The following is a 15,553-nucleotide window of genomic DNA, read 5'->3' on the forward strand; positions in this document are numbered from 1 at the left end:
AATGAATTTAGTCTGAATTTTTTAGAAAGTTTCTGTTAACCATCTCTGTCAAGGATAAGTCTCTTTATCCTTCAAGGCTCCACTAAGGTTCACCTTCGTGATAACCTCTCTGCCTGATCTCAGCTCCAGAAAGAGTGCCTTGTGCAGGCTCGATCAGAGCCCTGCCTGCAGGTGTCCTGGTGGGATGCACCCATCTTTTCCTTCTCACTGAACCATACTAGAACCGTGTCTTATTTGCATATTTGTATGTTTAATGCTAGTGGTGCCTGAGCAGGAGCATTCTCTGTTCCCTCAATGAATACCCTGTCTCCTAAGAACAACCAAGACATAAAAAAAAAAAAAAACCACCACCTCTTTTGCTCCATGCTGTAAACCAGTGGTTCTGGACCTTAAGATGCATCAACGTCACCTGCAGAACTTGTCAAAAAAGATTGCTGGGCCCTGTACCTAGAGCTTTAAGTTCATTCGTCTGGGATAGGGCCCAAGAATTTGCCTTTCTAACAAGCCTCCAAAGTAATGCTGATGCTGCAAGTCCACGAATCAGATTTTGAGTAACCCTGTACAAAGCAAGCTATCAGATAACCCAAACAGTCTCTGCCGGGTCTTACCTAACACGTACCTCTGATCCGGGACTGAATGAATGAATCTTAAAGAGAAATGTACCATATCATGCTTACATGCTCTGGGCCAAAAGGAAAAAGCTCTCATTGTCTGGCACCTAGCTTTTTTTTTTTTTTTGTCTTTTGTCTTTTTGTTGTTGTTGTTGTTGTTGTTATTTCTTGGGCCGCTCCCGCGGCATATGGAGGTTCCCAGGCTAGGGGTCTAATCGGAGCTGTAGCCACTGGCCTACGCCAGAGCCACAGCAAGGCGGGATCCGAGCCGCGTCTGCAACCTCCACCACAGCTCACGGCAACGCCGGATCGTTAACCCACTGAGCAAAGGCAGGGACCGAACCCGCAACCTCATGGTTCCTAGTCGGATTCGTTAACCACTGCGCCACGACGGGAACTCCCTTTTTTGGTCTTTTTGTCTTTTTAGGGCCCCACCTGCATCATATGAAGGTTCCCAGGCTGTTGCCCCGGCCTATGCTGGAGCCACAGCAACGCCAGATCTAAGCCGCGTCTTCGACCTACTCCACAGCTCACATCAACGCCAGATCCTTAACCCCCTGCACAAGGCCAGGGATCGAACCTGAAACCTCATGGTTGCTAGTCGGATTCATTTCTGCTGCGCCACAATGGGAACTCCCCTGGCACCTAGCATTTTTATCAGTTTTTGTTGCTGTCATTTTATATGTGGCCAAAGGGAAATAACAGTTAGTAAACTCCTCCTATGAGAGACAGCCAATACAGAGGTTAAGGGCCTAGTCCTGGAGCCAGACTCCCTGCTATCAAATCCTGGTTCAGATTAATCTCTGTACTTCAGCCTCCTCTTCTATAAATTAGGACTAATGACAGTCCTCCCTTATGTGAAGTTCAACGAGTTGATAGATGTAGTGTGCTTAGCAGGGTCTGGCACATAGTAAACGCTCCATAAGCATTAGTTTCCATCTTAAACATTACTGTTTTTACACACAGTATCAATTTAATCTTCCTACAGCTCTATAAACAACTTGCCTAAGGTCATATAATTAAAAAGAGCAAAAACTGGGATAGAAATCAAGGTTTGATTCCAAAATTCATGTTTCTCTTTCTACTCATTCATATATTTGAAAGCTTACTACAAGGCAATTTCCTGAGTCCCAACTGACTGCCCAGATTCTTATCCCAGTCCATGAGGGACCCAGAAATCTGTGTTTTAAACTAGCATCTTGGATTCTAATTTCTAAATTTGATGCTAGTGGTCTAGGGATCACCTTTTCCATACACTGCCTTGCAGGATGGACTTTAGGATTAGTGAGAACAAGTGTAGGACAGAGATTTAAAACTAAGTACAACACAAACGTCTGCTCTTATGAAAAAAATTTTTTCAAATGTCAGTTATATCAAAAATAAGAAGAAACTGTGTTAAAACACAGTTGAAAAACTAAAAGCTATTGCTCTAATTTGACCAGGTACCAAAGCTAAAAATCCTCTGCAATAAAATGATCTAAAGATTGAGAACTCTGTTTCTGGAGTTAGAAACACTTCAGTTTGATTCTCAGTTCTATTTCTTATCACTGTGTGATCTTGGGCAACTTATTCCACCTCTCTAAACTTCAACCTGTTCATGTGTAAAGAAAAATAGCTACCTCATAGGATCCTTGCACACACTAAATGAAATAAAGCATGTAAAGTACTTAGCACTACTATGTCTGGAATAGAATATACACACAATAAGTTGCGCCATGATTATTTTTATTAATATGGACAGGAGTTGCCCAGAAAAAGGAGTATTTGACAATACCACAGCTTTAACCACTGGCATAAAAAAATTTTAAAGGAGTTTGATGGCATGCTACAAATTTTAAATCACATTTAGGAATTAGGAGTGCTCACCATCATCCCTAACATGTGTGTAAATCTCAGATCACCATATCTTTATAATAGCTGGAGAAACGTGAGAGTATGCCCACTAAAGATTCCTTCCCCAAAAGTGTTCATCATGGTCCCCCAGGTCTGAGGAAGAAATGGACTCCAGTACTTGCTCAGCAATTGCAGAGAAATGAGAAGCCTTCTCAAAAAGTTTTTCCACTCCTTGTGGAGTTCTCCTCATTACACAGCCCTTTCCCATCACAAAGTCATACATTCTAAAATGCCTCGTGGACCTCTGGAAAGCGCCTGTAGTCCACCCACCTCCAGGGTTGTCTTGGGATGCAGGGAAAGAGCAGGAATAAACAAGAGAACTCATTGCACCCGTTGGGCTAACACTGTCTGTAAGCAAATTCCGAACCCAGGAGTGTGTGTGTACATGTGTGTTCCTCTGGAGAAATGCGGAGGTTAAAATTAACTCTAAATGCCTCAAAAGCATGACTTGAGGTCGCTTAAACACAATATGCTGCTGGCATGTCATCAACATGATTTGCCATGAAATTATTCTTAGAAGACACTCCACTGCAGAAAGAACAGAAAAGTACTATTTCTCCAAAAGAAGGCAGAGAATCGCTTTGTGAGATCCGCCCATTTGTCAAGTGAGTTGGGCTGCTCACTGGGTACAAAAGCCACTGTCAGACCTAACCTAGAATTCTAAGATTCTATACAGATAGACAGATAGGCACACAGACACATATCTATGTATACATACGTAAAACATAAATTTTATTTGGTCCCAAGCATGTGACAGAATGTTGCAATACTATTTACAATTCACCAGAATTCTCCATCCTTAGCATTAACCTTATGATAAACACAGAAATTGCCTATTAAATGGAAAAAGTGGAAAAAGAATTTTTTTCAAGCATAAAACCACCCCTGAGGGGCATTATAGGATTTTATTCGGTTAAATGTTAAATTAAAATCCTCCAAGTGCTGCCATGGTGAAACTTAAAAAATGTTACTCGATTTTTAATTAATGTAATTTAATTTCTTTGATTTAATATGATATGTGATTATTTAAATTTTATATGTAGATTTTGTTGTCTGTGTGTTGTGTCGTGTCGTGTGTGTGTAGAATGTCTCTCTTCTAAAACCACACACTATCTGAAATTTGAAGTGTCATGGGAACAAAAGGAGAAAGAAGGCACCAAATTTTTCAAAAAGGATGCGGTGTAATGGTTTATCGGCCAGTCTCAGCTTGTCATAGCCGCCTAAACAAAACCCTTACCCCTTCCTCCTGGACGGACAAATCCAACCCCACCCACGGTCTCCATTTGGTTTAGAAAGCATTTTTCTTTTTTTAACCCATGAAAGGGACTGGGTAAGTGCCTGGGTCGGGGCTTTCCCGCACGCGGGGCGCATCCTTGCACCCAGCGGCGGGACGCTTCTCCCTCCTCCTTCCTCTTCTCACCCATCTATAACATCAGAAGAAAAACAGTGGCACAAGAGCCCCCAGCGTGCGTGCCGTCCATAGGCACTTCTTTTTCTGGGCTGCGATAGCTAAATATCAGCCTGGAAAGCGCCAGCCTCGGAGTCTGCCCAGAGAAACCGGCAGCCGCGCCCGAGTGCGAGTCGAGCAAGCACGTTAAAGGCTCCGAAAGGGCAGGAAAAGAGAAGCGCTACTCCAGGAGCTATTTTGCCCTCCAGAACCCAAAACTGCAAGGCGTAATCCTAGGGATTTCCAGGGACCAGGACCGTAGGTTTCCAAACTCACGGAAGGTCGCCCCCTTTGTAGTGGTTTACAGACAGCCCCTGCATGGTGTGAGTCAGTTTCCAGGTTCATCGCGCTTCCTGTTTACATAAAGTTCTAAGAACCGCACCAGCCAGAGACGCTTCCAATTTGCCCGAAGTTTCCAGGCTCTTTGGTCAACTGTGTCGACGGCTGCCCTGCCCATCTCAGCGTCCTGTAGATGGGGTGTGAGGGAGGCACTGATAATTTTATTAACTACTAGCTTTATTTTTTAATTTGCCGAGGAAAAATACAAAATAAAGCAAAGCTTTTGGAGTCAGGGAGTAGAATTAATTCTCAAGGCAAATGTCACGCCCTTTTTTCAAGGAACTGCACTAAGGTTCTGACCTCTACAGATGCCTAAACGTTTGCCGCCAGAGATGATTTTCTGGGGGCAAAAAAAAAAAAAAAAGGAGGAAGGAAGGAAGGAAGGAGGGGGAAGGGAGAGGGGAGCAGACAAAACGGATATAAATTAGCTGTAGTCTCTCAGAAGATGAATAGCACAGAAATCTTTGTTTATATTTTTGCACACTTTCCCATAAAATCACTCATAGCCTTCTTTCCCTCTCCCCTACTTCTCAGCAAACAAAACATTTGAGCAAGTCTATGAGAAAGAACAGTCATTTCTTAATGTGGGAAACTGATTTTATTTATGAGCATGTGCCAGTCATGGTTGCCCTGGGTTATGCTTGGGTCTGAACTCTTTAGTGAGAGTTTACCAGGTCTTTGGGCAGGGCTGGCTTGGAAGCAAATAAAACTTGAACTCTGTGTGTACACAGGAGAGAATGTTAAAGAAACCATGTATTTTTGTGTTCCACATGGATTTGGGGCCTTCTTTTCAGCCCCCATTATCCACAATTTGTGTTTTCTGGAATGTTTGAAACATCGGTGGTAGACGCTTGCAAGACTGTTTCATTAAATGTTAACAGTTAAGGAATTCCCTGATGGCCTAGTGGGTTAAGGACCTGGTCCACTGCTGTGGGGAAAGTTCCATCCTTGGTCTGGAAACTTCCACATGCCATTGGTGCAGCCAAAAAAAAAAAAAAAAAAAAAATGTTAGCACTGGAAGGGACCCCAGAAGGTCATCCATTGAGTCAACCTTATCTTTGCAGGGAACAGAGACCCTGAGAGGTTGGAACTAAATTAAAAAGATATAAACAACCTCTGAAGACAAGGGAAGCCTGGAAGGTGACATTCAGGTCTAGCTAGCAAGTCACAGAACCACTATGTAAAACTGCTAGGCAGCCGTCCTTCCACAGGGATAAGGTTACCCAAGATCCCTCAGTCTGCATAAAGCAACTTAGAAGCCTTCCCTCATCCTTTCTTCTTCCCTGCTTCCTGAATCCTGGCCCTTCAGTGTTCTAATAAGTCCTGTCTGGGTGGGAATGGAGGACTAAAGGAACTAGGCTGCTGTGGCTCAGGCAGAACCATATGCACCAAATGCACAACGTCCACTTGAGTTAAATCCTCTTATCTTGCAAGAGGTAGCAAGCTTTGCTTGAGTGTTAATAACATATATGACCCTGGAAAGGAGAGGGGAACTGAGAAAGAGGAACGGTGCTCAAATCAAAGCAAAAGCCAGCTGCTCCTTCCTTTCTCCCTGTAGGCATAAACGAAGCGCTTAAGTAGCCCCTATTTGGAGGCAGGAGAGGAAGTCTGTGAAAACACAAAAGGGAAAGACTCCCTGGTGGAATTCTACTTATTTTTTTTACAAAGGTTAATGAGCTTCTTTTGAACGATGACCCCCCCCAAAAGAAAATTTTAAAATAAAAAATTTTTAAAAAATAAAAGTGAAAGATTAAATACAAAAAAAAAAAGGAGATGAGTCCAGAATTTAAACCACTGCCCCAAATAAGACACGCCATTACCTGCAGATATCACCTAATCCTCCACTGTGAAACTAACACTCATCTAAAAGAAGGCAGTTTCCACTTTAAAGAACCAACCTTTGAAAACGTATTTAAAATTTAGATGATTTTGGTTTTGCCAATGAGAAGAATTAGAACTTGACCGGGGTGGGGGGGGGGAGCTGGCATCAACAGACTTTTTTGGTTTTCTTTGCTAAGATTTTGGGTTAAGAAATTTAGACTCCTGCTGCAGAAAAAAAAAAAAAAAATCTATGGCTTTTGAGACACCAAAGAATGTTTATCGGATTTGGAGCTGTGAGCGAGGTTTCTTCTCAAATGAAGCTAAGGTTTCTCAATCTACAACAGCCCAGTTTCCAGCTCAGGCTGCATGAATCTTGGTGTTTTCCCAATGAAGCTAGCTGGGTAGGGCACAGTTTAAAGGAGACTACTTTTGTAAGTTTGCACTACCTCAAATTCATCATTACATTTCATTTAGAAATGTAATTCATTTATGCATTTCTTAAAATCATTGAGTGTGCTGATGGGCAAAGTGAAAATTAGTAAACATTTCCCTGTACCTCACATCAGTTCTCTATTTATGCTCTGAAAAAAATAATAATCATAAACTTTCATCTAAGCACCCCCAAAATGTTACAACCTAGGGTAGTTACAAAGCAGAGGGGTTGATTGATCTTGTGAATCAACTGTAAAGATTACAAAAAGTGCAAAATGAATAATGTTCTATTCTGGAGGAAAACCTACCTCTTTTGAGCAGCACAACCATGAAGTGGTACATTTCTGACTTAGTTAAATAAGAGTCCAATTATATTTGAACTGTAGATTAATTCTCCTAAAAGCATTAAACAATCTGGCAAGAATACCTCAATAATAATGTAGTCTCTTTATTGCCTCCATAGTAAGATTGTTGATACAAATCAGCTTCTTGATACAAATATGTCTTCCCTTCGGTTGGTTCAAATAGAGCATTTCATAGGTACTTACAGCCGATGGGATAGTAAATAATTTTTAGACTAAAAGTTGAAGTGGATTGATTAGAAGCAATTTTTCCTGTTTTGCACAATAAAAAGATGAACTACATGGTTCGCCAAGCCAATTTGCAGAGCAACCTCTCCTCTCTAATTGCTGCCAGACTAATGTAGTAGAAGCCGAGTCCTAGGAAGTAGAGAAATCCATTTACCCAGCCATGACATTTAAGTAGCAAACACAAGTACTGGATTTTTCCATTACCCTTCATTTCAGTCCTGCTTCGTTCCACCTGTGACCCTTATGTGATGAGGGCAATGTGCTTTCATACAATTTGGTACCTATAATAAAGGTCCACTTCAGAATGTTTGAGAGCAGACTAAAATCATTTTTTAGAAAAGCGTAATTAAGTCCATAACCAATCTCACTAATTTCTGATAATGTATTGGAAAACCAAATTATTTGATAAACACTCTAACAAGTGCACATCATGCTAGAGGGGAAAAATTGCATATTTCCTCTATCACAGATAACAATGTTTGTCACCAATAGTCCCAACCTTAAGCAGTGATTTTCTTTCATCTAAGACTTTATTTCAACAACAAGAAGCAAAGTAAGTTCTCCAAAAATACCCTGTTCGCCTTTGTGGTATATCTTCCCACAAAGAAATGGGGAAAGCATCTTCAAAGAGATTCCATATTGAAATGCCTATCAAAGAAAAAAACTCTATATCTTTATTTTTCACAGCTATCCTAAGACATTTTAGTCTCAGCCAAAGTTTCCCCAGATAAATTATCTGCAAATGGTACAGGGAAGCTCCCAGGGATGTGTCTTTCTGGAGGATGGTCTCTCCACTTCCCAGGAATAGTACTTGGAAAGCAGTGCATGGCCCATAAATGTTTGCTGGATGAAGGATGAATGTTCACAGGGCCCGTGGACTTGGAGGTGGGAAAAAGACCAAAGCAATATTTTTAAATAAAGCGAAGTCAGTCAGTTTTATTTTGTTTTCTCTTTTTCCCCAAAAAAGTTACTCTTGTTCTCCAAAAAAGAAATAAAGAGAGTTTAGGCATTTTACCTCCAACTGAAATTTCTTCAGTCATTCATCAATACCACACTTGAAGCCAAAGCATTCACTTCAGGTTTGAATTTAGAAGCTGAGTCCACAAAAAATCAACCTCAAATATAGCATCTTCAGCTTCAAACAACTCTGTGCAATGCCACAAAAATAGAGGAGAGTCCTTGGAGGATATGTTAACTGAAGGCTAAAAGCTTTACCCTTTTCTTTATTTCTGTTGTTTACTTAAATTGCTTTGGTAAAAGATTTATCTGCTAGTCCTTCCCGATGTAAATTTAATAGCCTAGATATTAAAACCATCAAGTTCGAGGTTAGAGAGGAAAATGCCAACCTTGCTTCCTAATGACAGCAGCCCACCAAAGACGCTTAAATACCATCAACAATATCCTTGATGCTTTAACAAGTGTACTTAAAAAGCAATTAAGTATGCCAATCTCAGGCTGAAAACAATTTTAAAATAACACACGCATTAAGTCCCTGCTTCTTGATAAAGTAGTGATTTGTACTGACATGATTTAGATACTGTGCATTGTTCAGCAAAGTAATTTCCACAAGGCGGGGAAGCGTGTGGTTAGAAAGATTCCTGTTATTGTAGATTCAGTCTTTCTCCCCCATTAAACAAAAAACAAAACTGCATACAATTGACTTGAACAGTTTTGAGTAACTACCAAAAACTTCACCACTATAGGAAGCGCTGATATTAGCTAAAAGCTAAAACTTAGTATTTATTGGCCTTTGACTCCGTAATAAGATACAGGAGAGTGGAGGATGGTAGATGGCAGGTTGGAAACGAGATGTAAGTAAAGATTTTGCACTAAGGAATTTTCCTCCAAAAGGGGACACTTGAGATAAGTTTGTGCCAAAGGTCACAGAGGGTGTCCAACACCATTGCATTCTCAGCAGTAGTAACTGGGGAGGATGAGTGGCAGCCAAGTTCAGGATGTTGAACTGGGAGGGCAATGACAAGATGACAACCACCTAGATGGCTAAGCCTACACAGCAGGGTGGATTGTGAGGCCCACCAAGAGGTAATTCCCAGAGGACTTGTATTTGAGGGAGATGGTTTAGCAGGGGCTAATACAAGGCAAAGGAACGTGATGGCGAACAGGATGGTGCATCTCTGGGTGAGCTAGGTCCACAGCAAGTACTTTGGTCAAGCCAAGACCATGTGGATTAAAGGTCTCTTAGGACCTTACACTTTTTTGGAACCAGTGTGTCTGGACAATCATCAAAGGTTTAGAGTTCCACTTGTTTTCACAAAACTGTCCTGGTAAAATGATGGTTAGATTACCAGTTAATATGGTTAAGATCCCCTTTCTCAGATATCTGATCATTTGACATTAACAAAGCCCACTTCTTTCCTGCTCAGTGCTTCAGGCTCTGAGATCCACTTTTTAAACGGCCAGATACTTTTAATGGAAAGCCAGTCATAGCTATCGTCAACAAAATCAGAGGCAGAAGGATGAAGGTGTAAGGAACACAGGTATCAGAGCCACACAAACCTGGTTCCAGGTGATGTTTTTGCCATGTATTAGCTGTGTGACTTTGGACAAAGTAATTAATCTTTCTGAGCCTCATCTGCAAAGTTAAGATAAGGAATTTGAGGATTATATGAAGTTAACCATGTTAAAAATTTAGCACAGTACTTGACGCTTGGGCCATCCAAGAATGATTAATGTTGTTGTTATTATCATATAGCAAAATGCTACACAGGGTAGAGCTAGAATCTTATATTCGGGCCTCTAAAGGCATAATCCTACTGTGAGCCACAGCTATTGTTCCACTTCAAATCTTTTTTTGGAATACAGCTAGGAATAAATACATAATTGACTAAATGTTGAATCTTTTAACTCTGAACATTTTTCACTTCCGTTTGTCCTCTGCCCAGGTCCCGACTATTTCTAGATTTCTCTCCTTAAACCATAAAAAAACCCCTGAAAGCCCACAGATTAGGAGAAGATATTTGCCAACAAAGTAACCCACAATGGATTAATCTCCAAAATATAAAAATATCTCATGCAGCTTTATATCTAAAACAAAAACAAATAACAGAAAAATGGGCAGAATATCTAAGCAGACATTTCTCCAAAGAAGACTTAGACATGGCCAAAAAGCACATGAAAAGATGCTCAACACCACTGCTTATTAGGGAATGCAAACCAAAACTACAATGAGTTATCACCTCACACCAATCAGAATGGCCATCATCAAAAAGCCTACACATAATACATGCTAGGAAAGTGTGGAGAAAAAGGAACACTTCTACACTGTTGCTTGGAATGTAAATTGGTGCAACCACTATGGAGAACAGTTTGGTGGTTTCTTAAAAAATTAAATATAAAACTACCATATGGTCCAGCAATCCCACTCCTGGGCATATATCTGAAAAAAGCAGTAATTCAAAAAGATACATGTAGCCCAATGTTCATGGAAGCACTATTCACAATAGCCAAGACATGGAACAACCTAAATGTCCATCAACAGAGAAATGGATAAAGATGTGGGACATATACACAATGGAATACTACTCAGCCATAAAAATAATGAAATAATTCCATTTGCAGCAACATGGACAGACATAGAAATTATCGTACTGGAGTTCCCGTCGTGGCGCAGTGGTTAACGAATCCGACTAGGAACCATGAGGTTGCGGGGTCGGTCCCTGGCCTTGCTCAGTGGGTTAAGGATCCGGCGTTGCCGTGAGCTGTGGTGTAGGTTGCAGACGCGGCTCGGATCCCGCGTTGCTGTGGCTCTGGTGTAGGCTAGTGGCTACAGCTCCGATTAGACCCCTAGCCTGGGAACCTCCATATGCCGTGGGAGCGGCCCCAAAGAAATAGCAAAAAGACAAAAAAAAAAAAAAAAAAAGAAAGAAGTTATCGTACTAAGTGAAATACATCAGACAGAGAAAGACAAATATTATATGACATCATTTATATGTGGAATCTAATAAAAATGATACAAAAGAACTTGTTTACAATACAAAACAGAAACAGAAACAAAGATTTTGAAATCAAACTTATGGTTACCAAAGTGGAAATGTGGGATGGAGGAATAAATTAGGAGGTTGGGATTAATAATATTTTATCTATTATAAAATAGATAAGTATCAAGGACCTACTACTGTACAGCACAGGGAATCTACTCAATATTCTGTAATAACCTATAGGGGGAAAGAATCTGAAAGAATGGATATATGTATGTGTATAAATGATTCACTTTGCTGTACACCTGAAACTAACACAACATTGTAAGTCAACTAAACCCCAATAAAATTTTTAAAAATAAATTTTATTTTATTTTTTGTCTTTTTGCTATTTCTTTGGGCTGCTCCCGCAGCATATGGAGGTTCCCAGGCTAGGGGTCGAATCGGAGCTGTAGCTGCTGGCCTAGCCAGAGCCACAGCAACGCGGGATCCAAGCCGAGTCTGCAACCTACACCACAGCTCACGGCAACGCCGGATCCTTAACCCACTGAGCAAGGCCAGGGACCGACCCCGCAACCTCATGGTTCCTAGTCGGATTCGTTAACCACTGCACCACGACAGGAACTCCCCTAAAAATAAATTTTAAAAAATAAAATAGACTGCTCTCCTTAGAAACAGTTTGGTGTGTACTCTAGAGACATATTTATTTTAATACTAGTCCAAACCAAATATAATTAGTAATAAAAACTCCTGAGAGGAAAAAAAATTGTATTGTGCATTCCAAAGCCAATTTTCAAATTATTTATTGGTTGACGCCTCTTCTGCAGATAATTAAAAAATAACTACATCCTGAGTGTAGACATTCAGAAATTAAAATGTGTATTGTCCACTCAAATGAGACAATACCCACTGCTTGAGGAGAAAGTCATTCTGCTTGGAATACTCCTAACTACTTTAACCTGAGTCATTCCCACTGATGAGTTATTAAATTCATAAGTGCTGGTTCTATCAAAATGTGTTTTTTTTTCCTCCAAGTAAAATGATATACAACTGGGGCCTTGAAGGAAAGGCAAATTGTGTATAGAAAAATAAAGACAGAGAGGGAAAGAAGATCAGAGACAGAGAGAAAAAGAACAGTAGAAAATGGAGAGGGAGAAGGGTAAATTGTGGTCAGGAATGACAGTGGCCAGAGCTTCCAGGAAAGGCAGCAAGCTATTCCCCATGCCTCCTTTTACAAGCAGCACGAACCTGATTCCTGAACAACGTGGAATAATATCCAGGGGTTGGACATCAAAATAAGTTCCGATGTCCAGATCCCAGATTGGGATTATTTCTTGAATGGTCCCTGAGATTCCAGGTGTAGGGAATGATTATTATTTACGATCACTATCCAAGAAGCTGAATACATATATCCCCACTCTCCAAAAGCAGAGAATTCCTAGGAAAGCTTTCACAAGCTGAAATGGTGTAGAGCAAAGAATCAATTCCCTTAGGATACCTCTTGCTGACAAGGCTGCACAAAACAAATGGCGATAAAGTCCAGATGCTCAGACAGTTCAAAGTGATGGCAGCTTGAAAGTGAGATGCCAAGTGCAGTTCCTGCAGGAGGAGCTTAGGGTGCCACTCTCTGTGGCTCCGGTAGGGTACATGCTGCCTCTAAAACAGCTCCACGCACAAGAAACACTAATGCTATTTTTGCTTTTCATCAGTTTTCAGAAAAGCAAAAAATACTCTTCGGATTTCTTTTGGTTAACAAGAAGAGGTACTAATATAGGTCTTTTATCAAAGTGACATGGCATAAAGCAACTTTTGAAAAGCAGGAGATACCCATATATATTGTTACTCTGGACCGTGAATACTTCATTCTCTTAGACTTTCCTTGATCTTGGGTCTTGGCCCTATGTCCATCTGCCAAGGGGTTTAGGTAAAAGTGGAAGGGAGCTTGCTACAGCTACTGAAGAGATAGTTGGGGTAGTAGGAGGGCTACGAGGGTAAGGAAAATGGAATTTGAAGGCTAATTTTCCATGCCTAGGGCCAAGGCTCTTTCCCCTGTACATTATTTTAACAGACTTAGAAAAAATTGTTGTGTTTCAACAAAGTGAAAACATACACGACTCTTTCTGTCATTTTACATACAGGTAGAGAGGACATCTGTTTTTAAAAGTCCAGTCACATAAACTAGCCTGAGCTCTAGACTTTAATTTTGAAGGAAAATTAGACTGGATCTAAATAATTGAAGATAAGTCAAGAAACCATTTTCATAAAACTTTGGGGGAGTTCCTGTTGTGGCACAGTGGTTAATGAATCCAACTAGGAACCATGAGGTTGTGGGTTCGATCTCTGGCCTTGCTCAGCGGGTTAAGGATCCGGCGTTGCCGTGAGCTATGGTGTAGGTTGCAGACGCAGCTCGGATCCCACGTTGCTGTGGCTGTGGCGTAGGCCGCCGGCTGCAGCTCTGATTGGATCCCTAGCCTAGGAACCTCCATATGCCTCGGGAGCGGCCTTGGAAAAGGCAAAAAGACAAAAAAAAAAAAAAAAAAAAAAAACTTCATAATTTGACCCACAGTTCCTTGAACCATTAGTGCTCACTCTCATTAGTTGCATGATTACCAAGTAGTCGGTGAGTATCCATTAATAACCTGAACATTGGTGGGGCCTTTTTATCTAGCTGAAAGCTGATTATGTTCATTAGAACTACTTTCATCTGTCTTCATCTGTCTTCTCCAGCATGAATTGCCTATCATGGTCATTGCCTCTAGGTCATTTTCTTTTTATTTTTATTTATTTATTTATTTATTTATTTTTGCTTTTTCGAGCCGCACCGGCAGCATATGGAAGTTCCCAGGCTAGGGGTCTAATTAGAGCTACAGATGCCAGCCTACACCATAGCCACAGCAATGCCAGATCCGAGCTGCATCTGTAACCTACACCACAGGTCACGGCAACACTGGATCCTCGACCCACTGAGCGAGGCCAGGGATTGAACCTGCATCCTCATGGATCCTACCTGGGTTCCTTAACTGCTGAGCCATGAAAGGAACTCCCATTTTCTATCTTTTTAAGATATTATTTTTATATTACAATGCACGCCCCCAAAATATGCCATATGTTCGTATGGTGCACGTCACAAGAACTTTCACAATTACTATCAAGTCAATTAACTATCAAGTCTATATTGTTTAGCTTCAATTTTAAATTAAATCTTTCACTGTAAATCCCTAGAAGATAGTGGTCAAATTTATGAGAATTCCCTTCATACAGTTCATAATCAATAATACTTTTAATAATGATCCTTTTTTTTTTTAAGTAATGATATAGCTGGGTTTTCTTTTTATTGTACCATAAGCAAAGCCTTGTCAACTCTGTTCACAACATAAATTTAAAAGACAATGACTCTCACAATCACATAGGAAAAAATGGTTAATATTTATGAGGAAGATGAAAGAACCAAGCCAAGGCAGCTGAGACTGTTCAATATTTGCAATTCTGTACTTTACATTTGTTAACAAGTTTAATTAATTAGGTGAATAAGTGAGCTGTGGGTGAGTCACTTGTGAGTCCTCTGAAACCAATTTGCCTTGAAATTATTAAGAGATGCTTAATTGATTTAACTTGAACTAAGAGGGCAAGGCTGAAACACTTTGCATCAAAACAGAAGCCTCTCCCTAAAATGATTTGATGTACACTAAGCCCTGTAGCCTGAAAAGAAGATGAACAAAAGCACATTAACCCTAACTGCCTGATCCAGAAAAGCTTCCTAAATGAGAAGGATCCAACCAGAGGACTCTGATTTGGTTGTTACTGCTGTCACCTTCCATATGATTTCTGCAAACCCCTAACAGCTACTCCAAAGACACAAATTCCTCTAAGAGGGTAAAATCTAAAATAATTTTCATTTCTTTATTGTATCAACTAACAGATTAAGAGTATTTTGTACATGAAGTATAATTATCATTCATATTTTCTATTTTATTTAATTTTAATGGCAATGTATTTGCATGATTCAAGAATCAAATAACTTATAAAAATTTAAGTGAAAAGTGTCACACTCACCCCAGTTCCCATCACCATGCTGACAGGTAATCACTTTGATTGATTTCTTTTCATCCTTTTAGAGTTTGTGAATGTATCTAGAAGCAAATAGGAATATGTATTTTTATTTCCTTTTCTTTTTTCCACAAAAGGTTGCACATTATGTAGCCTGCTCTGCACTTTTTTTTTCTTTTTTTCTTTTTTTCTTTTTTAGCCACCCCACAGCGTATCAAGTTCCCAGGCCAGGGGTCAGAACCCAGCCACAGGTGCAACATACACTATAGCTGCAACCTATGCTACAGCTGCAGCAACGCTGGATCCTTTAACCCACTGTACCAGGCTGGGGATTGAACCTGCATCCTGGCACTGCAGAGACAACACCAATCCCATTGCACCACAGCAGAAACTCCTGCACTTTTTTTTTTAACCTAACAATCCAGTTTATCCTGG

The 15,553-nt window shown here is 40.4% G+C and overlaps 1 protein-coding gene across 1 annotated transcript in view; it reads right to left on the bottom strand.

Moving 5' to 3' along the window:
* Positions 1-15,553, bottom strand: part of RMI1 (RecQ mediated genome instability 1) — a 534,328-nt gene that overhangs the window by 436,408 nt on the left and 82,367 nt on the right. The window contains exon 3 of the mRNA XM_084979796.1: positions 15,125-15,201. Coding sequence (XP_084835922.1) covers positions 15,125-15,142 — 18 coding nt within the window. The 5' untranslated portion in view covers positions 15,143-15,201. The remainder of the gene's footprint in view (positions 1-15,124; positions 15,202-15,553) is intronic.

The sequence above is a fragment of the Sus scrofa genome, chromosome 10 (genome assembly GCF_054392235.1).
Source record: "Sus scrofa isolate SSC_HxYL_T2T_F1_AM1 chromosome 10, Sscrofa_HxYL_maternal_Yorkshire_Landrace_v2.0, whole genome shotgun sequence".
Taxonomy (NCBI): domain Eukaryota; kingdom Metazoa; phylum Chordata; class Mammalia; order Artiodactyla; family Suidae; genus Sus; species Sus scrofa.